The sequence below is a fragment of the Chionomys nivalis genome, chromosome 20 (genome assembly GCF_950005125.1).
Source record: "Chionomys nivalis chromosome 20, mChiNiv1.1, whole genome shotgun sequence".
In the NCBI taxonomy this organism is placed as follows: Eukaryota; Metazoa; Chordata; class Mammalia; order Rodentia; family Cricetidae; genus Chionomys; species Chionomys nivalis.
In genome coordinates, this window is record NC_080105.1 from 5,759,610 (window position 1) to 5,785,346 (window position 25,737).

Genomic DNA, 25,737 nt, shown 5'->3' on the forward strand with positions numbered 1-25,737 from the left:
AAAGTTCAAAGCATACAAAACAGCTGCATTTGCAAGAAGCAAGAAGAAGGAAAATAAGGGAATTAACATTTCTGAGAAATGAGGGAGCAATGGGGACCCCACAGGGACAGCAGGACTCCTGTGAGACCAGCCAGCCTGTCGAGACCGCAGCAGCCCCAAGTGATTTCTCACAACCCTTGTATTCCCAAAGTAAAAGGGAAGGGCAGAAGACTTCCTTAGCATGGCTCAAGGAAAAACAGGCATAATCACCTCCTTAATACTCAAAACATCTAGCAACCATGCCCTTAGTCAAACATCCTGTTCTTTGGCCTTGACAAGCTTGAACTCTCTGACCTTAAGTCAAGATGGGAATCGAGTCACTGTGGGACCCCACACACTCCAGCCTGAAGAGGACTTATTTACTACTGATATCTATCTAAAAATTTAAAAACGAAGTCAGGTGGTGGAGGCACACATCTTTAATCCCAACACTCGGGAGGCAGAGGCAGGCGGATGTTTGTGCATCTGAGGCCAGCCGTGCCTGGTGTACAGCAAATTCCACGACAGTCAGGGCAACACCCAGAGATACCCTGTCTCGGAGAAACAAAACAACAGCAAAACAAGAACTGGAGGTCTCAGGATTTCTCAGTTTCTAGGATGGAACTCAAATGCGCTGTTGCAAACCCGTAAGACCCATTCTTTGTTCCACTCTCTCTTCTGCAGGTGGGGGAACTGAGGCATTGTCAGAAGAGTTTGGCCATAGGGATGGAACCTAGGGCACTGTGCAAGCGGGGCCACTGGGTCAAGGCCCACAGCCCCTCACTGGGGCTCCACCCCTGAGCCACACCCCCAGCCCCTCCAGAGGCGCATCATGGTTTCCTCTGTCAATCCTCTGCCTCATCCTGCATATCACACCGGCTCTCTCTTCCTGAAGTCTGTTTTCTCACTTAATCCTCTCCTGGCCATTTGGTATTGGCAGCCCCAAAGGCTTACTGGACTGCTCTGCATGGTGTTCCAGGAACTGCCGGCGCGCTGGGTCTGAGGCTCGGAGAGAGACATCTGAGAACATAACTTGGCGTTCTTCGGGGAACCAGCTCCTTCTGCACAGAGCAGCCACACTGGCAACAGATGGGTAAACGGAGGCAGGGCTCAAGCGGATCTGGAGCCTGCTAAGGAGCTGAGGATGTCAGGAGAGCCAGGAATGGAGGAAGGGCTCCCACCATCACCTGCTGCGGCCTGAGAACTTCTTTCCAGAAACCCTCAGGCTGAGTCTGTGAGTTCCACGGGTCGAGCTGTGTGGCTGGCTCAGCCGTGCAGGCTCCCATGGCTGTAGTTTTGAGCAGGACATCAATAGAAGGCGAGGTTTTCAGAGGAAGAGGTCCCCAGGAGAAGGCTCCTCTTAGCTCATCAGGACTGGGTGGCTCAGAGGTTTTGGGTTTTTCCCCCTGTGTTTTTTGAACATTGCTTTAACCTTTACGAGGTTAAAGGTTGGGGGTGGAGTGGAAACCAAAGCCTGAAATGTCCCGGCCCGGGCAGGCCCAAGGGGCTCCAAGGACACGCGTGACAACACCCTCGAAAGGGCTCTCTCTGTACACTCAGGTCCCCAGCAACCCCCTCCCTTCCTGTTTTGTCTGCTCTCACCAGGCTCCTACCCCAGTAGGGTGGCCTCAGCTTCACAGGTTTCTAGGCTCCAACCCCGCCCCGCCCCCAGGGCGTCCTGACTTTCGGTAAATGAGGCGGCCAGGAAGCTCAGAGGCCGCACAGGAAGGAGCGGGGACTTTCCTGTCACAGCCCGGCTGCCGCCACCTCGGCGAAGCTGCAGGTAGGAGCTCGGGGAGCGGGCACTGGGCACTGGGGGCGCGGAAGCCGGACGCAGCCGAGGACACCGCACCGGGCGGCGACAGCAGCGCGCATGCGCTGCGGGCTTCCTGCCCCCACTCTCCGGTCCGCGGCGCGGGAGGAAAAGGGCCCGAACTTTCCTTTGGTAAAAGCTCATGCTCCTTTAGGACTTGTATCCGCTTTGTTGTTTTATTTCTTTCATTTTGTATTTTGAGACTGGCTCTCCTTCTGTAGCCCTGTTAGCCTGGTCACTATGTAGCCCCCAAACTCGTAGCAATCCTCCTGCAGCCTCCCCAGGAGTAACAAGAGTTGGGGGAAATGACAATGATGGTTTTATTTTTACATACTTAAATAACATTTTTAATAATTTTATTGTGTGTGAGTGTATTGCTATGGCGCACTTTGAAAGCCAGAGGACACCTTGCCGGAGTGGGTTCTTTTCTTCCTCCTGGGGGTTTCAGGCTTGGGGCAAATCTCTACCTGCTAAGCCATCTCCCCCACCCTTATTTGTTTCTTGAGACGAGTCTGACCTTGAACCTTGAACGTCCAGTGTAGCACCACACCATGGTGATAGGTTAATTTTCTCTATTTTCTTTATTTGAGACAGTGTCCATCCATGAAGCACTGACTGCGCTAAAAGTGCGCTGACCTCAAACTCACAGAGATCCGCCTGCCTCTGCCTCCCAAGTGCTCGCGTGTGACCACCGTGCCTGGCATTAGTTTTATTTATTTTTATTTACTTTATTTTTATGTGTTTTGTTTTGGGTGTTTATTTGCTGAGACACAGTCTCAGTGGGTAGCCCCAGCTGTCCTGGAACTTGCTTTGTAGACCAAGCTGGTCCGGAACTTACAGATATCCGCCTGCCCCTGCCTCCTGAGTGCTGAGACTAAAGCCCTGGGCCCCACAGCCCCGTTAACATGAGCTTCACGAGTGCAATGCCTATGGAGGCCAGAAGGGGGCGCTGGGTCCACCGGCGCAGGAGATGATTGAGCGCCACCATGGTTGCTGGGAACTGAATGCAGGCTCTGCCTGAGCACCGGTGCTCTCGGCCACTCAGCCATGTCTCCAGCTCTTCGTTTTCTTAATCTATTTATTTACTTACGTATTTCTGTTGTTTATCTGTTTGAACCCCCGTCTCCTGCAGCCCAGGCTGCCCTGGCCTTCTAGTGTTCTGCCTCCACCAATGGACTTTTGTGGTGGAGAGTGTGAGCCACCATGCCTACTTTTGTTGCTTTATGGGAGGATGCACATGCAGAGGTCAGAGGGCAACTCTGTCGTCAAAGCACCCTCTCTCTATGTGGCTTTACAGATGGAACTCCTGTCTTCAGGCTTGGTGGCAAGCATCTTTCCGGGCCACATTCCTGGTCCAGAGGTGGTAGGCCTGAGGCTCAAGTCCCGCCCCTTGCTAGCGCCAACTCTGAGGCTGTCTGGGAACCTCCCCACTGTGGGGACCTAAGAGGCCCACAAAGTGCTAGCTGGATGTGGAGGTGAAGAGAGACCAGGAAGGGCTGGGGAGACAACAGGCCACAAACCATCACACCAGAGGCAGCTCAGCTGGTCATGTGACCTGAAGACCCACAGGGAATGAAAGCTGTCCCCATCCCTCCAAACCCCTTCTGCTTCCTGTTCAGACCTATTTCTGTATCTGCCGTTGATTGTTCATGTCTGCCTGGGGTACTGGCCTGTGTGGCTAGGATGGGATGTGGAGGCAGGCCTGTGGAACAGTTGGAGATGTCTGCCCTGGGTGCAGAGAAGTGCAGAGGGTGTGACTTCACACAGAGCCAGAAGACACCGGTCCCCAGCCGCACGCCACGCCGCAGTCCCCCCTGATCCGCCTCTCCGCCTCTCCAGGTTGTGCTCATGGCACCTCCGAGTGAGGAGACGCCTCTGATCCCTCAGCGTTCTTGCAGCCTCTCGTCTTCAGAGGCGGGATCCCTGCATGTCCTCCTTCCTCCGCGGGGATCTGGGCCTCCCCAACGACTGTCATTCTCTTTTGGGGACTACTTGGCAGAAGATCTGTGTGTGCGGGCAGCCAAGGTCTGTGGTGAGTAGGTCCCTAGATGACTGAGCAAGACATCTACTGAGAAAAGGAGTGGTCAGCCTGGGTGCTGGGGCTCTGGGGGTCGAGGAGAAGTTTGGTAAGGGAGGGCCATGGGCTCAGCCTGCGTTGCTGCACTGATGACCAAGCTCATGGCCCATCCCTTCAGGCATCCTGCCTGTTTATCACCCGCTCTTCGCTCTGGCCACCGAGGACTTGTCTCGCTGGTTCCCCCCAAGCCACATCTTCTCTGTGGAGGACGCGGACACTCAAGTCTTGGTCTACAGGCTCCGGTAGGAAGTGAGCCCCTCCATTCACCGGAAGTCCACAGTAGAGGCCGAGACCAGAGAGGGTGGGCCGTCGGCCACACAGCCCATCAGTGACAGCTTGGGCTCTGTGAAGCCAGAGCTGAGTGTGCCACCCCATTCTGAACCCACAGGTTTTATTTCCCTGACTGGTTTGGACTGGAGACATGTCACCGCTTTGGGCTGCGCAAAGATCTGACCAGCGCCATTCTCGACTTACACGTTCTAGAACACCTCTTTGCCCAGGTTGGTAGTCTTCGGTGGGGAAGGTTCAACCCAGGGATGGGGACCCCAAAGCAACAACCTCCCAGGTCGGGCTGGGCAGGACCTCACTTGACTGTCCGCCTGTGCCCGACCTCAGCACCGCAGTGACCTGGTGAGTGGGCGCCTCCCAGTGGGCCTCAGCCTGAAGGAGCAGGGAGAGTGCCTGAGCCTGGCTGTGCTGGACCTGGCGCAGATGGCCCGTGAGCAGGCCCAGCGGCCAGGCGAGCTGCTGAAGACCGTCAGGTGAGGACCTGGGCCTGCCCGGTGACGAGGCTCCCGGGCCATCGCTCCCTGGTCTCAACTGGCTGCGGACCTGGGGTTCCATCGTTTTCCCTTACCAAACTTCTACACGTACCTCATTTTCCAAAGCTGACTCCTGCAGACTCTCCCTCAGTCCGCCTCTGCCGAAAGGTCCCCGATGTCTGTCGCGTGTCCTTCGGGCACTTCTCCCCACCCTGAGACCCCGCGTGCTCCCACCCCACAGCTACAAGGCCTGCCTGCCACCCGGCCTGCGCGACCTGATCCAGGGTCTGAGCTTCGTGACAAGAAGGCGCATCCGCAGGACGGTGCTCCAGGCGCTGCGCCGCGTGGTCGCCTGCCAGGCCGACCGCTACTCGCTCATGGCCAAGTACATCCTGGACCTGGAGAGGCTGCACCCGGCGGCCGCCGCCGAGACCTTCTGCGTGGGGCTTCCGGGAACCCAGGAGGGGCCAGGGCTCCTGCGCGTGGCTGGGGGCAGCGGCGTCGCATGGAGCTCCGGGGACCAAGAGGTGCTGGGGGCGGGGCCTTAGGGGGAGGGGCGGTCAGTAAAGAAGCCGGCCAGGAACGGGACCAATCAGGGGAGCAGTTAGAGGCCGGAGTGGGGCGGGGCCAATCAGGGGAACCAATCCAGCGAGGGGCCGCCTGCACCAATCAAGGATCGAGGCTAGTCAATAGGCGGGGCTAATTTGGGGGCGGGGAATGGCAGCACCACGGGGCGGGTTAGCTGGAGGCTGCTCAGTGGGCGGGGCTACCAGAGACTGGACCAGCAGGGCGGAGCTAGTTAGGGGAGGGACCCGAGGCCTGGTTATCACCAGAGGCTGGTCGGTGGGTGGGGCCGGAAGGGCGTGGTGGGGGCGGGGTCAAACTGAGGGAGGGGGTAGTTGGGATTGGGTCGGTGGGGTAGCTAGTTCGAGGCCCAATCCCCCTCTAGGAATTGGGGGTGGGAAGGAGGGAAAAGAAGGCATGGCAGGGCTGTATCAGGGCTGCAGGTTCACTGAGGCACTGAATGCCTAGGAATGCAATCCCCCAGCCTCGGTCCGTTCCTTCTTCCTCAGCTTTTCCAGACCTTCTGTGACTTCCCCGAAATCGTGGACGTCAGCATCAAGCAGGCCCCACGCGTGGGTCCGGCAGGAGAGCATCGGCTGGTCACCGTTACCAGGATGGACAGCCACATCCTGGTGGGTCTTGGGACCCGCTGCTCTGGTGCTGACCCTGGGAGCGGGGCGGGCGGCGTGGGGCTCCGTTGTTGCTGAAGAGTTCTCCCGCGCAGGAAGCAGAATTCCCGGGGCTACCCGAGGCGCTGTCCTTCGTGGCCCTCGTAGATGGTTACTTCCGCCTGACCTGCGACTCCAGGCATTTCTTCTGCAAGGAGGTAGCACCGCCAAGGCTGTTGGAGGAGGTGGCAGAGATGTGCCACGGACCCATCACGTGAGGAGTGGGCAGCTGGGGGTCACAGAGGGGTCGCGGAGGGTCCTGGACAGTGGTGAGGACACCCCTGGGGGCGTGGCTGGGCGACAGGGACCCGTCCCAGTCTGACCTGCCTTCTGTCTTGGCCTAGGTCAGACTTCGCTGTCCACAAACTGAAGACCGCTGGCTCCCTCCCGGGCTCCTACGTTCTCCGCCGAAGCCCTCAGGACTATGACAGCTTTCTTCTCACTGCCTGCGTCCAGGTTGGTTCACTGCTGGTGGCAGGATGGCTTACTGGAGGAGGTGACATCTGAGCTGGGACACTGTCAGGAGTATTCATTTTTTTCTTGAAGAGTACTGAACTATAATCCTAGAATTTATGAGGCTGAGACAGGAGGATCAAGTTTGCAGGCCAGCCTGGGCTACATAGAAAAACTGTGCATCAAAAAATGTGAGGACGGACTTGGGGCAGTTGTCTCAAGGGGAAAAGGTATTTCCCACCAAGCCTGAGGATGCGAGTTCGATCCCAGGCACTCACATGATGGAAGGACAGGACTGACCCTGCCCTCTGACCTCCACGTGTGCACAGTGCATCTACACGGAAACTCCAGAAATAAATGTAATTTTAAAAACTCAAAAAAGCTCAGGGGAAAAACAAAAAAACAAAACAACAAAAAATAAAAGTTCAGGGGACACACACATTCCCAGTACCTGGAAGAGCGTCTGCAGAGGCTTGGAGGCTGCATGGGCTGGGGGCTCTGCTTCCTTCCCCACCCCTGCCTCAGGTCCAGTTTCCCTTCACAGACACCCCTTGGCCCGGACTACAAGGGCTGCCTCATCCGCCGGGACCCCACCGGGGCCTTCTCCCTAGTCGGCCTCAGTCAGCCACACCGGAGCCTCCGGGAGCTCCTCTCAGCCTGCTGGCATTCTGGGCTGCATGTAGACGGTGCCGCCCTGAATCTCACATCCTGCTGCGCCCCCAGACCCAAGGGTGAGCCGGTCTTCCTCCCCCCCAATCCTAGCAGTTCTTGGCTGGGACTGAAACCGGGGAACCGGGGTAGGAAAGAACCCGCCATCTATTTCTGGTGCAGTCTTCAGGTGTGGCTCGATCTGACTTTTGCCGCCACCCCTGGCTTCTTTCTGTGGGTGAATGTCACTGAGACAAAGCCCCTGCCGGGACATGTCTCCCCACCCCACAATGCTGCCCTGGTTGACCCAGGATAATTGGGGCCTGGACCCTTCTGCTCACAAACCAGCACTTTCAGGTTGCTTCTCAGGAGCGAATTCTGGGCGTTCCTCAGGCAGGGGAGGGGGACTCTTGGGAACCTTTGCCTCTGATCTCTGCTTTCTTGCCTCTGGCCCTAGAAAAGTCCAATTTGATTGTGGTAAGAAGGGGCTGCACCCCTTCCCCAGCCCCCAGCCGCACCCCGTCCTGCTGCACGCTGATGCAACTGAGTTTCCACACGATCCCTGCGGACAGCCTGGAGTGGGTGAGGGTCCCTGGAGACAGAGTGGGTGAGGGTCCCAGGAGCCTGGAGTGGGTGAGGGTCCCCGGGGACAGAGTGGGTGAGGGTCACGGGACCTTTCTCCGGGGGACATGGGAGCCACTGTCAACTGTCGCTGCCTCGGCATCTTCCGCGCAGCATGAGAACCTGGGCCACGGCTCTTTCACCAAGATCTACCGTGGCCGCCGGCGGGAGGCCGTGGATGGCGAGACACACGAGACGGAAGTCCTCCTGAAGGTCATGGACGCCAGACACCGGAACTGCATGGAGGTGCGGCGGGAACCAGAACAGTAGGCCATGCAGACCTGCATGGAGCCGTTCCTGTTGTCCCAGCACTTGGGGGACGCTGAAGCAGGAAGATCACTGGGACTTAGAAGTCCAAGGCCAGAGGGACATGGGGACTCCATCAAACCAAAACCTAGAGCAGCCACACTCTGCCTGGCGGTAGAGAGCAGCAGACCCAGCCAAGCAGAGGTCCTGAGGGTTACTGATAGGCTGTGAGATCTGCAGGGCAGGACCATAGGAGAGTGAGATCTCAGCTCTTCCCCGAGCCCATCACATCACCAGAGACTTCCAACACAGTCTGGGCGCATCTCGTCAGCTTGGTGATAGGGAGGAATCCATGCATCTTCTGCTTTTCCTCCCTAGTCCTTTCTAGAAGCCGCGAGCCTGATGAGCCAAGTATCCTACCCGCACCTTGTCTTGCTGCATGGCGTCTGCATGGCTGGAGACAGTGAGCCTCACCCTGCGCCCCAACCCAGCCCTGACCCCTCACCCACTCCCGACCCCAAACTCACCTACCTCACACCCCAGACCCACACCCACAGACTTGGTTCCATTTCTACCTTGCTGGCTAATAGCTGTGCAACTTTGCACTTCTGGCACACCCTCTCTGTTATATCTCTTTAGTTGCGTTGATAGTAAAGGAAAGTCTAACCTGTGCTAAGAGCAGAGGCCAGAGCTGGCTGAGGCTAGCCAAGCCACCAACCCTGTTCTCCCGTCCTCAGGCATCATGGTGCAGGAATTTGTCTATCTAGGCGCAATTGATACATACCTGCGCAAGCGTGGTCACTTGGTGCCAGCCAGCTGGAAGCTGCAGGTGGTCAAGCAGCTGGCCTATGCCCTCAACTATTTGGTTAGTGTTCCCTGTGTTCATAGGGGAGGCCTCCTCAGAGGACAGGGAAATGAAATCGGGCTCTGTGTGTGGGAAGGAGCTCAGTAAGGAAGAAAGAGCGGCCAGTTCAGAGTGAGGGACCAGGACAGGGGTCGACTCAGAGGACTGAGAGCGTCAAGGGTGAGAAGTGTGCACCCACGGGAGTCAAGGGGAATAGTGAGTGATGAGGCCACGCTGGGGAGAGGCTTTTCAAAAGCAGGGGACCTTACACTTTTGGGGGGTTAGAAAGTTGAGTAAGAGTTCATCAAGAAGGCAGGCAGTGGTGGCGCACACCTTTAATCCCAGCACTTTGTAGGCAGAGGTAGGAGGCTCTCTGTGAATTCGAGACTAGAGTCTAGAGTTCCAGGAAAGCCAGGGCTGTTACAGGGATAAAACTGTCTCAAAAGCAGAGAGAGAGAGAGAGAGAGAGAGAGAGAGAGAGAGAGAGAGAGAGAGAGAGAGAGAGAGAGAGGTCTTGACCAGGCTTGGGGCTTCTACCAGTAAGGGAGGGAGGGCCCGGTAAATCAGTATAATGGGACTAGGGCTACAAGATGCCAGGAGCCCACAGGAGACGCCAGCGTCTGTTCTGTTCTATCTGGGCAGCTAGGTTTTGAAGGATGCGGAGGAGTTTGTCTGACAGTATTCATTCACCAACCTCTGACCCACACTTCCCTGTGTGTGTATCACTTAGGAGGACAAAGGCCTCCCTCATGGCAACGTCTCAGCGCGGAAGGTGCTCCTGGCTCGAGAGGGGGTTGATGGGAGTCCTCCCTTCATCAAGCTGAGTGACCCTGGCGTCAGCCCCACAGTGCTGAGCCTAGAAAGTGAGTACAGGCTAGCCTCCTGGGTCTGCAGTCAGGCGCAGTCGCACTGGGTGCGCACGGGCGTGCGTGTCCAGAAGGTGACCGCCCATTGCTCGTCCTCCAGTGCTCACCGACAGGATCCCCTGGGTGGCCCCCGAGTGTCTGCAGGAAGCCCGGGCGCTCGGCTTAGAGGCCGACAAATGGGGCTTCGGCGCCACCGCGTGGGAGGTGTTCAGTGGGGGACCCGTGCACATCACCTCGCTGGAGCCCGCCAAGGTCGGGGTGGCCACTGAGCTGGGAGCCGGGGTGCGGGGGAGAGGGGCGGGCGAGGTTGGGTGGGGAGGGAGGGCCACCTTGACGGGCATCTTCCTTCCCTGTCCTCCAGAAGCTGAAATTCTACGAGGACCGGGGGCAGCTGCCGGCCCCCAAGTGGACGGAGCTGGCGGGGCTCATCGCACAGTGCATGGCCTACGACCCGGGCCAGCGGCCCTCCTTCCGCGCCATCCTCAGGGACCTCAACGGCCTCATTACCTCAGGTGCCGAGTGGTGGTTGAGTGGTGGGAAGGAGGAGGGTCCTGGGAGCTGGGAGTGGGAGGGCCCCGGAGATGGGCGGGTACCAGGGGCGGGGAGGGAAGGGTCCCCAGGGAGGAGAGAGTCTGGGGGCGGCGGGGAGGGTCCTCAACTGTGCACAAGGAAGCTGCTGGCTCCAACAGTCAGCGCCATCTAAGACAGCTGCAGCAACAAACAGGCCCCTTGGCTCAAGATCCGGCATGCATTTGTTTCACAAGGTGGCCTCTCAAACTAGAGCGCTCGCGGCCTCACCTTCTGGGGTGCTGGGATTTAGTTTTATTTTATTAATCTTTTTTTTTTCTTTTTTCGAGACAGGGTTTCTCTGTAGCTTTGGAGCCTGTCCTGGAACTAGCTCTGTAGACCAGGCTGGCCTCGAACTCACAGAGATACGCCTGCCTCTGCCTCCCAAGTGCTGGGATTAAAGGCGTGCGCCACCACCGCCCGGCTATTTTATTAATCTTAAAGTTTTGCCGACACGATTTCTCATCTGAGAGTATCTGGGATCACAGGCTGTCCTCACTCCATGACTCTGCCCCCACTGGGGCCCATTTGTTTGTAACATTGGAATCCCACAGAAAGTGCCTTGTCTGGACAGAGATAGTTTCCACTCCCCACGTGGTACCCACGGGCTGGCTATAGTGCACAGAGAGGGCAATGTTCAGGTGGAGTTCACACAGCAAGTCATTTCGGTGTGAGGCAGAGAAAGATTACACTTACACATGTGACCCCTAGATTATGAGCTCCTCTCAGACCCGACGCCTGGCAGCCTGAGTCCCCGAGATGAGTTGTGCACTGGCACCCAGCTCTACGCCTGCCAGGACCCCACCATCTTTGAGGAGAGGCACCTTAAATACATCTCTCTGTTGGGCAAGGTGAGTGGGCAGAACGGCGTGGGTGGGCGGAGCGGACAGCAGGCATGAGTGGGCAGGACATGGGCGTGAGTGGGCGGGGCGAGTGGGTGGAGCAGGCAGCCTCAGGCCCAGATGAGCCAGCTGACCCCTCATCCTCTCACAGGGCAACTTTGGCAACGTGGAACTGTGCCGCTATGACCCTCTGGGGGACAATACAGGACCCCTGGTAGCAGTGAAGCAACTACAGCACAGCGGGCCAGACCAGCAGAGGGACTTCCAGCGGGAGATTCAGATCCTCAAGGCGCTGCACAGCGACTTCATCGTCAAGTACCGGGGAGTCAGCTACGGGCCAGGTGAGCGGTTCGAAATCCGCCTCCATTCCCTTCCATCGGGCCCCATTGAGCAGTGACGTGCGACCCCCCCCTCACAACCCCGGCTTACATAGTTGAGGCTTGAACGAACCAACGCACGCGGTGGAAGGTGCGCGAGAGCTCTTGTCGCTGTCCGCAGGTCGCCAGAGCCTGCGGTTGGTGATGGAGTACCTGCCCAGCGGCTGCCTGCGGGACTTCCTGCAGCGCCACCGCGCGCGCCTGCACTCCGGCCGCCTGCTGCTGTTCGCCTGGCAGATCTGCAAGGTGTGGTCAGCGCGGAGGTCGGGGATCGAGGGCCCTGGGGTCGGAAACCCTAGCGCTGGGGGTCGGGAGTCAGAAAGGGTCCCGATCCCGGGCCCATGGGCTCTCACGGCCCCTTGCAGGGCATGGAGTACCTGGGCGCGCGCCGCTGCGTGCACCGCGACCTGGCTGCGCGAAATATCCTGGTGGAGAGCGAGGCGCATGTGAAGATCGCGGATTTCGGCCTCGCTAAGCTGCTGCCGGTCGGAAAGGACTACTACGTGGTCCGCGAGCCAGGCCAGAGCCCCATCTTCTGGTGAGAGACCCGGCCCCAGGCGCCGCGCCCACCAGGCCCCGCCCCTTCGGCCGTTTCTAGTCTAGCCCCGCCTCTCCCCACGGCCGGGCTGTTCAAACTCCACGGGTTCGCTTCTCCTCTCTGTCCGTCTGGCTCCTCCCCTCACGCAACCTATACCTAGATGCCCATCTTACAAAGCTGACCAGTCCCAAGCCCCGCCCTATCCCCATAGACCACGCCCACAGCCCCCCCCATCCCTTTAGTGCCCGGGAGCCTCTGAGTCGCCTCCTGCGGGCGGTGCCGCTACGGAGGCGCCTGACCACGCCCCGATGCCACGCCCATTCCTGCCATGACCACTCCCCATACACGTGAGCTAACCTCGCACCTGTCCCCCACGCAGGTATGCCCCAGAATCCTTGTCCGACAACATTTTCTCCTGCCAGTCCGACGTGTGGAGCTTCGGCGTGGTGCTGTATGAGCTCTTCACCTATAGCGACAAGAGCTGTAGCCCTTCGGCCGTGCGTACCCGCCCCGCCGCGCCCCTCCCCCCCACTCCCAGCCCTTCCTTCCTGACTCCCAGCCCCTCCCCCTGATACCCAGCCCCTCCCCCTGACTCCCAGCATTCCCTCCTGACTCCCAGCCCCTCCCTCCTGACCCTCAGCCCTCCCCCTGACTCCCAGCCCTCCCTCCTGACCCCCAACCCTTTTTCCTATAGGAGTTCTTGCGCATGATGGGGCCAGAGCGTGATGGGCTTGCGCTCTGCCGACTCCTGGAGCTGCTGGCAGAGGGCCGACGCCTCCCACGGCCTCCTGCATGCCCCACTGAGGTGAGGGAGGCAGGCTCAGTTTCCCAGTTTTCTTCCTTCTTTCCTTCCTTCCTTCCTTCCTTCCTTCCTTCCTTCCTTCCTTCCTTTCTTGCTTTCTTTCTTGCTTGCTTTTTTTATTTTTGAAGAGAGGGTTTCTCTGTGTAACAGTGTAACAGCCTTGACTGTTCTGGAACTTGCTCTGTAGTCCAGGCTGGCCTCGAACTCGCAGAGATCCACCTTCTCTGCCTCCCGAGTGCTGGGATTAAAGGCATGCACCACTACTGCCTGACCCCAGTTTCCATTCTTGATTAACAGCTGGGGTCCTGGCCCCAAGTTGGCCTCCACATCCCTGTGTGGCTAGTGACAGGTGCTTTGAAGATCCTTGGTTTACCCATATGCAGAATGGAAACGCCCCTGCTTAACAGGATGAGGGAGGCTCTGCAGCGAGACAAGATCTTGTTGTGCAGCCTCTGTGGCCCGGAACTCGACGACATCTCCCTGCCTCAGTCTCCCCCATCCGGAGAAGACAAATACATGCACCACTACGACCCCTCCCAAATCCATATTTTATTTTTTATTTACTTTTTTTTTTTTTTTTGCAATGCTGAAAATTGAAGCCAGGGCCTCACATGCTCTAGGCAAGCGCCCACTACTGAGCTACAGTGTTCTAAGGCGCCTTAAAAGATGATTCAAGGGTTCGTCAGGCCTCTCGCAAGCATAAACCGTGCGATTGGAGAAGGTGGGAGAAGTCATTCCCAGTCAGAGACCAGCCATAAGGCGGGCGTGGTGCCTTTACGTGGTAGACAGAAGCAAATGTGGGGCAAAGCTGTGGCCATGCCTGTCACCCCAGCAGTCTGGAGCTGAGGCAGGAGGACTGCCACGAGTCTGAGGCCAGTCAAGGTTACTGAGACCCAGTCTTCAGACTTAGTTTCTGGCCCGAGATCCACAGGGAGCCGTGGAGAGTTGTGGGTCATCAGCTCCGGCCCCGCCTACCTCCCTCTGCGTTCGCAGGTTCAGGAGCTCATGCAGCTGTGCTGGGCGCCCCGCCCGCAGGACCGACCGACCTTCAGCACCCTGAGTCCGCAGCTGGACGCGCTGTGGCGTGGAAACCCCGGGTAGCAGCCAGAGTGAGCATCGGTTTCCCATGGGCGGGTTGTGCGACCTCAGCAGGGAGCTGTCCGCCCCTGGGCCCCACCCTTTACAGGTTGCTCATCCCTGCTCCCCCCTCTTCCAACCTTTCCTTTCAGAATAGAGATGTTAAATTATGTGACCCCAGGCTCTGCGCAATTGTCACCTCTGGAAATACTCTCCTGGCACAGCGCCTCCTACAGAACTCCAGATCCTAGTGCTGCTCCACCTGGGCCAGAAACACCCGCCCCTTCCTCCCGGCCAGGGTCTGCAGAAGTGCCTGTATCCGTCTCCCCTGCCCTGTGGGCTCAGTGCGACTCCTTACAGGTTGGGCTCCGGGACTGTTTGGTGAATGAATAAATGAATTCAGTAGAAAAAAATGGTTTATGACTGGAATTAGGGGTGTTGGAGATCTGACTTATGGCGTGTGGTTCAGACTTGGAGGCCAACTGTGGGGTTCTGAGAGGAAGAACAGCTGGAGGAGAGGCCTTGGCTAGACCCAAGGACACACACCCGCCTCCTGCCCAGCTGCGGTCCTTGGCTGACTGGTTCCTGGCAAGGGACCGTCAGAAGCCAAGGCCCAAGAAGGGTGGAGCCAGAACTGCGGCACCCCAGAACGGTGTCGGTGTCCACAGTCCCCCACAAGAACTCCCGAGGTAGGGGAACAGGGGAGAGGTCGTTCGGGTTCTAGCCTCCCCTCTCCCAGCCCCAGTTTCCCTCTTTGACAAAACCAAATCATAAATACTCCCTCGCATCTCCTTCACAGCCCAAACTTTTTCTAACTCATAGTAATTCTTCTGCTTCAGCTTTCCCAGTGCCAGCAAGATAAGTGGGCGCTACCCTTATAGCAAGAGGGGCATTGGCTTGTTTAAAAATGATGGGAGGTGGCCGGGCGGTGGTGGCGCACGCCTTTAATCCCAGCACTCGGGAGGCAGAGACAGGCGGATCTCTGTGAGTTCGAGACCAGCCTGGTCTACAGAGCTAGTTCCAGGACAGGCTCCAAAACCACAGAGAAACCCTGTCTCAAAAAACCAAAAAAAAAAAAAAAAAAAAAAAAAAATGATGGGAGGTCCTGGCTCTTGGGAGAGGGACTTCAGGGTCCCTGGCTGGACACACGGCCCCTGGCCATGAAATGAGAGCCTCGACCTTCTCCGTGCTGTACGCGGTGTTCCCACCAAGGCCCGTGGGCGGCGCGAAGCCACTATAAGGGGTGTCCACGCGAGCCGCCTCCCGCCATCATGCGCACGCTGACGCTGCTGCTGCTGCTGCTGCTGTTCCCGTCTCTGGAGCTCGGGCTGCGAGCCCCGCAGCCCCAGGAGACACGCGCCAAACTCTGCGGCCACCACCTGGTGCGCGCACTGGTGCGGGTGTGCGGGAGCCCGCTCTGGTCCCCCGAAGTTACGCAGCCAGTGGACGCCCGCGACCGTGAGTGGGGGTCCGGGTGGGGGGGCGACATGCAAAGATAACCGGGAGGGGCAGATTCCTCACGGTGTCGCCCCCATAACAGGGGACTGGAGTTCATTCATTTTTTTTTTAATTTAACTTTTCCATTTTTGGAGTTTTCGGGACGGGGTCTCATGTAGCCCAGGCTGGATTCAAACACACGATGTAGTCGAGGATGACCTTGAACCCCTCACCTTAGGCTTGCCTGCTTGGGTGAATGGCATAAGTCGTCACCACATGACCAATTGCTTTTTTTTTTTTTTTCTTTTTCTTTTGAGATAGGGTTTCTCTGTGGCTCTGGAACTAGCTCTTGTAGAGCAGGCTGGCCTTGAAATCACAGAGATCCGCCTGCCTTTGCCTCCCAAGTGCTGGGATTAAAGGCGTGTGCCATTACTGCCCAGTTGACTAATTGCTTTTTAAAGACACATTCTCACTACACAACATAAAGTGACCTCGAACTCACAGGAATCTTCTTGCCTTGGCATACCCAGCGCCAGAATCACTGGCTTATGGCCCTCCCTGGGGGATTCGGGGCGGACTCCTTCTCCAGCCCTGTGCATAGCTCTTAGTGGCTCCTTCCCGACGCTGGGGGTACTCCCCAGTGAGCAAGGGGGGATCCCAGTCCTGAGAGCATCTCTAGGGACCCCAGCCTTCCAGGTCCAGAAACTGAGGCTCACAGGAGGTTTATGGGGACACACACAGTTGGGAGGTGAGCGTGGGCAGCAGCTGAGCGTACAGGAGTGTTCCGCAGGCGCTTAGTGTGCGCTCCCTTGTCACTGGACACATCATAAACGCGTACTGGGTGCCTGGAGTGACTTAAACTGACTCTTGCTCGGCCTGCAGGGGAGTTGCTACGGTGGCTGGAGCAGCGGCAGCTCCTGCATGCGCTTGTGGCTGACACGCTGGACCCCGGCCCGCAGCTTCCTCCCCAGGCTCCTCAGCGCCACCGCCGCAGTGCCGCCATGAACCCTGCACACCGCTGCTGTCTCACTGGCTGCACTCAGCAAGACCTGAGGCGCCTCTGTCCCACCTGAGGGGGGTCCTGGACTCAGGCGATGGGTCCTTGATCGCCGTGCCCCCCCCAGCCCCCCCGTCAGGATGCTCCATACCTCCAGGGCCCGTGTGAATGCAGCAGCCCGGCTTTGCCTCGGAGGAGTCCCAGTTATTCTTAGATCTCAAAAAAAGGAGGGTCACACGTCCTGCCCCGAGAGGAGCCTCCAACATGCCCTAACATGCCCTAACATGCCCTAACATGCCCTAACATGCCCTGTGTCGTTCCCCCTACCCCTTGTGTCCCCGACGATCTAAATAAAAAAGCAACTTCACACATTTTCTCTGGGAAAAGCCACACGGGGGTGGGGGGCAGCGGCGGGCTGTGACTGTGCTCCAGTCACACGAAGACCTGAGGTGACACCAGGACACACTGGGGAAACAGGCTCGCTGCTTGAGGAAGTTAGGCGGGTTTGCTCCGCCCACCCCCGCCCCGTGTGTAGAGTTCTGTGTCCTCCCTGACTAGGACCCCCACTGTTGCAGCAACAACGTCACACGGGGGGGGCACCTTTGGGGAAAACAAAACAAAGGACTGGATGGGGAAGGGGAGCAGGGGACCAAAGGGGACTTGAGAAGTGAAGATGTCACAATGGACGCTCGATTTTGTAGGTAAAAGAGCCGAGTATAGCAGACAGCATTAGAGCGTGAATAGTGCTGAAAACAAGATGAAAACGGACGAGAGGACTCTGAGTAGAGGCGCTTGCCGCCAAGCCTGAAGATCTGAGTTCAAGCCCCAGGGGTGGACCCTTTGTCTACCCACGGGGTGGCATACCCAATGAAAGATAAAACGATAAACCGATAAAACGAAAAGGGGTCAAGCCCCCCGTGTTCTGTCCCCCGCACTGTAAGCCGTCACCTTCAGCCTTCCACAGACTTTATTTCCCACCACCCGTCTGTGGGACACAGGACCCCTCTTATCCCTACGCTGTTCCCTGAGTCCTTGGAGGACACCACTGGGGCCAAGTCAAGGTCCTCCTCGCTCCCCTGCCTCACTTCCTTGGGGACCTGCGGAGGCAGAGGCTCAGGGCAAGGCCGGAGCCTGACACCGGGAGCTCCGAGCTGGGCCGCGGCCCGCAGCAATTCTCCTTAGCTCACGCTTGTTCAACCCCAAGCCTGCCACCGTGAGCAGTACCGAGAGGGTTTTGAAGCTTACGCCGGCTCCTCAGACCTGCCCTGACACCGCACGAGGGTGGGGACAGGAACCGGGGCGGGGGGGGGGGGTGCTGACCACCCCAGCGTCTCAGGAGACCGCGCTCTGCTTGCCGCAGGAGAGCTGGGGCTGGCTCAGCGCGTCCCACATCAGCAGCGTCTCGAAGGGCAGGAAGCGGTGCACGAGGAGCAGCCCCCGGTAGAAGCAGGGGTCGAAGGAGGACAGGCGGGGACTGGGGGCGCGCACCCCCGCCGTGCGCACCCCGTTGTGCGAAGCGGGCTCCAGGCCCTGCTGCTGCAGACACATGCCCAGGAACACGTCGTCGATGGGGAAGATCGGGAGGTCGCGCGCTGCGCGAAACAGCGCGACTGCCGTGAAGCGCGATAGCAGGAAGCCGCCGCCGCCACAGTAGGGCGGGTAGCTCTCGTCCGGAGTCACCAGCTTGGGCACGAAGTACTTGCTCCAGGGCAAGCGGATAGGGCCCACGTTCTGGATCAGGTGGCCCACGAAGAGGTGGCGGTCCGGGTCGCGGCCCTGCAGGTAGGTGACCATGTTGTCCGTGTTCGCAAAGACGTCGTCGTCCCCGTTGAGCACGAAGCTGGCGTCGGGGCAGCGAGTCCGCTGCCACTCCAGGAAGAGGACCTGCGGGTGGAGCGGGGGACACGTGGGCTGGCGGGGTTCCCCGGGCCCCCTTCCCTGCGTGGGCCTCTCACGCATACTGCAGAACCCCACTTCCCTCGCCCACCTGCTTAAGCGTGAGGTTGAAGAAGGAGTCGTGGAAGTCCCACTGCACGATGTCGCCGTACTCCCGCGCCTCCAGCTCCAGCAGCCGGCTGAACTTGCGCGCCTCTCGCGGGTCGCGGTCGCTGCCCACGAGGAAGAGGCGGCGCAGTGGCGCCCCGTGCACCTGTCGCTCCTGCGCCCACGTGCGGCGCAGCACCTGGCGGCGACCATAGTTGGCCGGCGACGACTTGATGGCGAGCAGCAGGAACACGGGCCTCGCGCACTTGGCGGCCGGCGGCTCCCGCAGCAGCGGGAAGTCGCGGCAGTGTCGGTACAGCAGGAAGTCGCGCACGTGCGCGGGCAGCTCGCTGAAGTCCGGGTGCTCGGCCACCGACAGGTTGGCCAGGCACGGGGCGGAGGCCGCGCGCGGAGGGTTCGGGGGCCACGTGGCGACCTCCTGGGGCTCCGCGGGCCTCTCCAGGGCGGGGCAGCCGGGCGGCGACACGTGAGACAGGAGCAGCAGGGAGATGGCAGCCATGGCCAGGACGAGGATCACGCCGGGGCGCGGCCAGGGCATCCGCATGGCGTCGGGAGGCCTAAAGCAAGGTCATGGGAGCTGTGGACCCAGGGTGGACAGACACGAACGCTCAGTCTTCCTCGCCCTCCCCTACCAGTATTGATTGTCGTTGGACTCGAACCCAGACCAGGTCCTCACGGAGCCTTGTCCCCAGCTGTCTCCCTTGGCAATCTCCCACCCTCCTCAGACCCATTTTGAATGGTCCGTGTCCCAGGCATTTTCATTGACCCTTCTGTGCCCTGGCACTTCCAGGCCCTGTCCCCGCCCAGCATGAGGTGGGCGAGAGGCCAAGGCAGAAAGCATTTGATGTTTGTGGTAAACTCTTACAAATCCGTCAGAACCCCAGTTCACATGGTCTCGATTTCAGGAAACTTTATTCCCCACTGACAGAGTCGTGTAGCTCAGGCTGGCCTCAAACTGGCTGTGTAGCCGAGGATGGCCTTGAGCTGCCACCCCCTGCCCTTGCGTCCTGAGTGTGTGTGTGTGGCGGGGGGGGGGGGGGGGGGGGGGTGTTGGCAGGTGTCACCAGGCCTGGCTCTCCTCCCTGGCCGCAGGGCTCTCCTCCCTGGCCGCAGGGCTCAGCCTACAAGCCCCTGAGGACTCGGAACCCTGAGCACGGTTGTCTTCCGGTACCGCTCCGAGCAGACTCACGGATGGACTTCCTCCTTCACTGAACAGGCGCACACACCCTGGCTTTGTGCCCTGACCTTGGAGCCTCCCGCACTGCCCCCTGTGTCACCGCACACAAAGCATTTCCAGCAACAAGTCTTTGTTGAATGACTGTTGAAACTCTTACCTTGGTATCAGATACCGCGCTGCACCAGGCAGTCCTGGAACTCCTCCACAGACCCTGGAACAATGTGGGGGTTAACAAGTGTCCTTGAGACTGTATAGGCTTCAAGCAAACCCACCCGCTACTGCCTGGACCAGGCCGGCCTCTGGCTCTGTACCATGGATCTGAACCTCCAAGTCAAACAAGATGGACCCCAGGAAAAGTGCCGGAGGCCTCAGGACCTTAGCCTGCTACTGCTACTGATTTGCACAGGGAGGTTTTGTTAGCTGCCATTCAGCTGATCTTGACGGACAGGTCCCTGCACAGCAGCCAGACCCTGCCCCATGATTCCCATGGGTTTGAAATGCGTCATTAGTTCATTCATTCATTCATTCGCCTAATGGATACAATGGGGCTCTCAGGCTTTTCCTGAAGTTAGAGCAGCTTCAGTCAGTCAGGGAAGATTCCTCCTGCCCAGGCTAGACCTCTATCAACACCCAGGCTAGACCTCTATCAACGCCCAGGCTAGACCTCTATCAACGCCCAGGCTAGACCTCTGTTAACATGAATGAGATCTTCAGATTTTGCCAAGCCACCCAAACTCCTGTTAAAAACTCAAACATGCCAGGAATGCATGGTGGCTCATGCCTTTAATCCTAGCACTAGGGAGGCAGGGGCAGGAGGATCTTCATGAGTTCAAGGTGAGCCTGGTCTACACGATGAGTTCCAGGACAGCCTGGACTACAAACTGAGCCTCTGTCTCAGAAATAAATAAATAAATAAATAAGATATTTTTCCTCATCTCATCAACAACTCTGTGCGTGGGTGCCCAGAAGCTGAGACACCTTAATCCTGGAGAAGACCCTGACATCCAGGGTCCCACAGAGAGAAGGCAGCTACCTAGTAAATGGGACTGGGACACCGAGGCTGTGGCTTTGAAGGATGCACAGTAGTTCAACGAAGGCCATTCAGGTGTCAGGGTAGACCACAGACAAACCACAGAGGGACATGACCTGGTTCAATCTCAGTCCCTGACAGCAGCTGCCTGAATGTGGGAGTTGCCCGTGGAGCCAAGGGTTGGGGCAGCAGGGACCCTGAGCTGAGGGCAGAAAATGATGTGGGGTCACACAGAGGTAAGGCAGACACAGCTCAGAGGACACAGAGGGAGGTCCTGGTGAAAGAGCTGGGCGGGGGCCTCGTACAGGGTGGGGAGAAAAATTGGGGGTGAGAGGAAGTGATTTAGGCAGCTCTGTGTGAGTGCACTGGGAACAGAACCAGGGTCACCTGTCATCCGCAGCGGCCCTGAGTACATATCTGCATTGACAGCAGCTCACAGTGTAGCCCAGGCTAGCCTTGAACTCACGAGATCTGCCCACCCCAGCCTGAGGTTAAACCTGAGAGGGAAGAGAGTGGCCTGGGGAGGACTCAGCGGGTAAAGGGGCTTGTCACCAAGTCTGAGGACCTAGATGGAAACCGACCCGCACGCGGGGGGTGGGGGATGTAGGGGACTCAAGGCGAGAGAGGTGGCATCTGGGGCTTGAAGGACCCTGTGGGACACAAACCCCAGTAAGGGACCTGGGTGCGTGGGTGAAGCACCGCGCGTGCGCGCTGTTGCCCACCACCAGCAAGGCGCAGGAATTCCGGCGGTCCCCAGGCCTGGAGCCCAGAGCAGTGTCCTGTTCCCACCAACAGAGGTGGGGGGGGAGACTGAGGAAAAAGCGGTCCCTGTGGTGACTGCCACATCCATGCTGAAACTGAAACAGAAACAGCTTCAAGTAGCAGCAGGAGAGGAGGGGCCCAGGAGGACAGGAGGGAAAAGAAGGAGCAGGCTGCAGGGAAGGCCTAGGATCCCCAGTGAGGGGCTGGGGCGGGGCTCAGGGTGGAGCCCCTGAGTAGCATTTGCTGGGCACAGGATTCACTCACTGCCCTTCCCCCACTGCATTGGTGGCGCAAACCTTTAATCCCGGGGGAGGCAGAGGCTGGCGGATTTCAAGGCCAGCCTGGTCCACAGAGAGACTGCCAGGGCAGCCAGGGCTACACGGAGAAGCCTATGAGTGTGGCACGAATAATGAAAACCCAGAGACAGATATTGGGGTTCAAGTTGAAAATCAGACAAGCAAAGCATCAGCCAATAGAGAGCTCAGACAAACACGGGGCGACGCTAGGTGTGACTATAGATGGCAGTGCTCTCCACTAAACCTCAGAGTGCCCCTGAGACTGCACTGAACTCCGACCTCAGGTTCCCATTAGTGCTGGGATCAAAGGTGTGAGCTGTTTCTCTTCTTACCCTGACTCACTCTCCGGTAGTCAAGGGTGCCTTTGAGTCCTGGAATTCTAGTGGCTTGGCTCTACACTCTAATCTTTAGGAAGCTTTATTTACTAATGCCCAAATAAAATATCACTATGTATGAGGCCGTGGGAGCTGCGGAGGGTGTCACACCGAGGATCTGAGAACCTCTTTGGGATGGATGTCTGGACCTCTGCGGACACCTCTGGGATATTCTCCCACAGACTGCGGGTGTAGAGCAGGTTGAAGCTTCGGGAAGGTTCCCATCTGGGTCCAATGGTCAGCCTCGGTTTCCAGCTGACAGACACGTGCCCGCGGCCACCACCCAAGGCTGGGCAGGGCGAACTGTACCAGCCCCGACCCCAGTGAGGTTCCTCTCGGGATTGTACCAGTTTGCCTTCCCTTAACGTTGACAAGTTTCTCTTTACAAGGAGAGGGGCCTAACTTTTATAAACAAAAAGAGACTTTCTATAAAGATAAAGCTATGGAAAGCCTCGCCCCAGGTCCACATGGTGACCAGGTTGCCCCAGCGCTGCACGTTGCAAGCTTCCGCGAGCCACCCAAGTGATTCACGAAAGGGCGCCGAAAGGGCGCCGCTTCCCTCTTCCGGATTAGGGAAGAAAGGAGCCAGGATCCCAGACCATCAGCCCAGATGGGGAAACTGAGGCTGGGGAGGGGAGGCCTGGATCCTCACCCCTTCCAGAAAGCAAGGCTCGGCTTCACAGCAGCCTCACAGGGTCCCATCTGGGGTCCCATCTAGGGTCACTCTGAGTCCCCACCCCTCCAGGTGGGTCCCATCCATGCAATAGACTTCTTCTGGTGGCATTTACATCAGGATTACAATAATCACGTTAATTTTCTCAGAGATAAATGTCACAGACAAAAGAGCCAAGTAATCAAGATTCAAGCAAATACAAATACAGGGGCCGAGCTCAGGGGCCTGGGGGTCGAGACAGGGGGTCGGCCAGCACTGGGATCGACCGAGTTAGCTTCCCGCAAGGGGGGGCACTGAGCTGGATGCCCAGCCGAGAGCGGGGCCTGTGGGACTCCGGACCTCTGGACACAGAGTAGTCCCCGGAGGCCCCCTAGGGTCCGCACAGCCTAAGCCAAGGAGGGAAGTGCTCTGGAAGGGAGGGGATCCGGCCTTGGCCTGGCTGCGCAAACACTGGAGCCAGAAGGAGACCAACTAGCGTCTTCCCTCAGCCACACCTCCCTCTCCTGACAACAACAAGCCAAGCTGAAGAAGTAAAACGGGGTCCAGACCCAGCTCTCGAGAGGCCGAGGAAAGAAGGTTCAAAGCCAGTCTCAGAAAGGAAAGGAATAAAGGAAGAGAAAAGAAGGTAAATTACGCTCAAAGCGTCCGAACCTTGGCTAGCAACACGAACTCTCTTACTTTTTCTATGGTGATAGACGACTTCCCACTTAGTGGCCACTGCGCCTGCCTCGCAGATCACCTTCACCGCAGCCTCATGCCAACAGGGGGAAACTGAGGCTTGGAGATCCAATGCTTCTCATCCGAGCTTCCCCGGTGTCGGCGTGAGGACAAAGATTCCGAACACCTGGAAACATCACAGACACAAACGGGAAACCGAGTCAGGGTCAGAGCCACTAGGCGATGCGGACACGAACTGGCGAGAAGCGCTGGCACCTGACCCTGGAATATGGCTCGTCCCCGGGGCCCCTGGGCCGGAGCGGTCAGTAGCTCGCAGTTAAGGACGCGCAGAGAGTCTTGTCGGGGCCGCCGTAGACCCCCAGCCCCCCACGGCCCCCAGTACACCCGCACTCACCGTGGGAGCCAGCTCGGGACAGCCGGGGGAGGAAGAATGGTTTCCACCTGACCGACCGCCCCGCCCTGGCTCTTGGCTTCTCTCCTTCCCCCTCCTTTCCGCCCTCGCTGTGGGCTCCTTTCTCCAGCCCCACGAGCTGCCTACTGACCAAGGGGAAAGTCCCCCTCGGCTGTTTCCGCGCCCTCTCTCTGACTCCTTGACCCCACCCTCCCCATCCTGTTCTCCGCAGCGACCTTTCCTGTCCCCATCCATCCTCCCACCAGTTCTGTGGTACCTCCCCTCCTTCGCTTAGAGCCTCCCTTTCCCTTCACCCACCCCACTGTGAGGGAGCAAGGGCTCCCCAGCGCTGTACTGTAGAAGCCACATCTGTCTTGCAGTCTCCGTCTGCAACCCCCCTCCGCAACTCAGCCGCTGCTGCAGCCCCCTCCGCAGCTCAGCCGCTGCTGCAGCCACCCCTCTGCAGCCCCCATCAGCAGCCCAGCCCCCGCTGCATAAAGACACATTCGACTGGGAAGAGAGACCCCAGAAACCTAGAGGATTCCAGAACCCTAAAACCTTTTGATAGGCCCTCTGACTTTTTTTTTTCCCCCTCGAGACAGGGTTTCTCTGTAGCTTTGTAGCCTGTCCTGGAACTAGCGCTTGTAGACCAGGCTGGGCTGGCCTCGAACTCACAAAGATCCGCCTGCCTCTGCCTCCCTAGTGCTGGGTTTTAAAGGCGTGCGCCACCACTGCCTGGGCCCCCTTGACTCTTAAATACCAGACTCACGTAACCTGTTCTCTTCCGTAGTTACCCACAAAACCTGTAGGTCCTAACTCTTGAGTTTGGGGTCCTAGTAGCCTGCTGAGGAAGAGGAATTAAGTCCGTAAACTAAAAACTGAATCCTCCTGAGGCTGGCTTCCTGGACCAGTATGCAGTAGACAGACTTACAGAATCAAGTGTCACATGACACAGTGATCCCTCCCTGAGTGGCAGTCCCCAGAGAATTCAAAACAAGTGGTCAGCCCTGCATCTGGAGGTCGTTGCAGCCCCACTTGCAACGCTGTGGTCTGCCCACGTGCTGGAATATTGGTTGGTCATGAAGAGGAATGAAGCCTCCGTAGGGGGACATGTTGCTGAGTGACAGCAGCCAACACAAATGTCCCAACTGTGTGCACTGGGCTCACAGGAAATTCACAGGGCAGGGAAATCCACAGACAAGGAGCTGATGGGGGCTGCCAGGGCTGGGGAGGGGGGTTTTGGGAGGGAGTAATTCTCTAGAAATACACGAGGTGAGGCTGCCTACGCCCACAGTGCCAAGCGCTGCTGCGCCGTTGCCCTGGGAAAGGTTTATTTTCTGCCCTTCAGTTCCGTGCACTTGAGAACACGTCCCCTGGCCCCTGACGGAATGCCAGTGGCTCAGCCACCCACTGCCTTCAAATGGTCACTCTCTGCATAGTTGAGGTTTTGGAATCACTCAGGTGCAAGTGACCACAACGCCATAAACAGGTAATGACACCCCACCCAGGGCCCTGCCCTGCTGCTGAGACGCACCCTCCTAAGATAAGTACCTGTCTCCCCAGGGCTCCGGGAGGCCGGGTGAAGGAAGTCAGATCTGAGAAAAAGGCCTCTTGTGTTTTTAAAGGTGCCCTACCTTCCTGTACCCCAAGGAAAGCAAATTCAAGCTACCAGGAGGTGCCGTGTTCTCAGCACTTATCAGATGGGCAGGGAGGCAAGGGCAGATCAACCATATGCTGGGATGCTGACGGTAACTGCCACGTAGCACCTGTAGAGGTGAAAACAGGGACCAGCCACCAATCCACATGCACATGTGAGGGGAGAGAACACCTGCTGGGTCCCACTTTCCAGAGGCAGGGAAGTGGGCACAATTTACAGGATAGAACTCAGAAACCCAGACCCTCTCAGCAGACCACAATGGGAAGGTCAGAGAACCAGAGGGTTTCAGAACAAAGTCTACCTTTTCTTGTTTATAACACCAGGTGTTGGTGGAGGCTGCTTGTTTGTTCCTGGCTGCCCAGACCGTGAAATAATCACACAGAAACTATATTATTTGCAACACTGTTTGGCCAACAGTTTAAGCCTATTTCTGGCTAACTCATATCTTTTTTTTTTAAAAAAAAAGGTTTATTTATTTA

At 58.1% G+C, this 25,737-nt stretch overlaps 3 protein-coding genes across 4 annotated transcripts; 2 read left to right on the plus strand and 1 right to left on the minus strand.

Moving 5' to 3' along the window:
* The first annotated feature begins 752 nt into the window (after positions 1–752).
* On the plus strand, positions 753–14,148 carry Jak3 (Janus kinase 3). 2 transcript variants are annotated; one of them, XM_057752918.1, is made up of 25 exons: positions 753–1,801; positions 3,671–3,863; positions 4,027–4,150; positions 4,297–4,408; positions 4,524–4,669; positions 4,911–5,196; positions 5,743–5,865; positions 5,958–6,115; positions 6,246–6,357; positions 6,899–7,085; positions 7,460–7,584; positions 7,738–7,869; positions 8,248–8,332; positions 8,607–8,734; positions 9,444–9,576; positions 9,680–9,831; positions 9,941–10,091; positions 10,858–10,997; positions 11,140–11,329; positions 11,487–11,611; positions 11,731–11,903; positions 12,283–12,400; positions 12,598–12,708; positions 13,699–13,814; positions 13,935–14,148. In XM_057752918.1, the coding sequence occupies exons 2-24, from the start codon at positions 3,680–3,682 to the stop codon at positions 13,804–13,806; spliced, it is 3,303 nt and encodes a 1,100-aa protein (XP_057608901.1). In that variant the 5' UTR covers positions 753–1,801; positions 3,671–3,679; the 3' UTR covers positions 13,807–13,814; positions 13,935–14,148. The 2 variants fall into 2 exon arrangements, with proteins under 2 accessions (XP_057608901.1, XP_057608902.1); XM_057752919.1 differs by lacking the exon at positions 753–1,801 and adding an exon at positions 1,935–1,963.
* Positions 14,149–15,053: 905 nt separating this feature from the next.
* On the plus strand, positions 15,054–16,477 carry Insl3 (insulin like 3). The gene is made up of 2 exons (XM_057753048.1): positions 15,054–15,240; positions 16,102–16,477. Exons 1-2 carry the CDS (start codon positions 15,054–15,056, stop codon positions 16,290–16,292), a joined length of 378 nt encoding a protein of 125 aa, XP_057609031.1. The 3' UTR covers positions 16,293–16,477.
* Positions 16,478–17,548: 1,071 nt separating this feature from the next.
* B3gnt3 (UDP-GlcNAc:betaGal beta-1,3-N-acetylglucosaminyltransferase 3) lies at positions 17,549–18,764 on the minus strand. The gene is made up of 2 exons (XM_057753050.1): positions 18,204–18,764; positions 17,549–18,100 (listed from the first exon to the last, which is right to left on the minus strand). The coding sequence occupies exons 1-2, from the start codon at positions 18,762–18,764 to the stop codon at positions 17,549–17,551; spliced, it is 1,113 nt and encodes a 370-aa protein (XP_057609033.1).
* Positions 18,765–25,737: the final 6,973 nt, after the last annotated feature.

Bases quoted from the DNA above. Each gene is read 5' to 3' on its own strand.
- Jak3 (XM_057752918.1), top strand. From the start codon at position 3,680: ATGGCACCTCCGAGTGAGGAGACGCCTCTGATCCCTCAGCGTTCTTGC. The intron at 5,866-5,957 runs GTGGGTCTTGGG...TCTCCCGCGCAG, and splicing joins GGATGGACAGCCACATCCTG to GAAGCAGAATTCCCGGGGCT. The intron at 8,333-8,606 runs GTGAGCCTCACC...TCCCGTCCTCAG, and splicing joins CGTCTGCATGGCTGGAGACA to GCATCATGGTGCAGGAATTT.
- Insl3 (XM_057753048.1), top strand. From the start codon at position 15,054: ATGCGCACGCTGACGCTGCTGCTGCTGCTGCTGCTGTTCCCGTCTCTG. The intron at 15,241-16,101 runs GTGAGTGGGGGT...CTCGGCCTGCAG, and splicing joins GCCAGTGGACGCCCGCGACC to GGGAGTTGCTACGGTGGCTG.
- B3gnt3 (XM_057753050.1), bottom strand. From the start codon at position 18,764: ATGCGGATGCCCTGGCCGCGCCCCGGCGTGATCCTCGTCCTGGCCATG. The intron at 18,101-18,203 runs GTGGGCGAGGGA...CTCCACCCGCAG, and splicing joins TCAACCTCACGCTTAAGCAG to GTCCTCTTCCTGGAGTGGCA.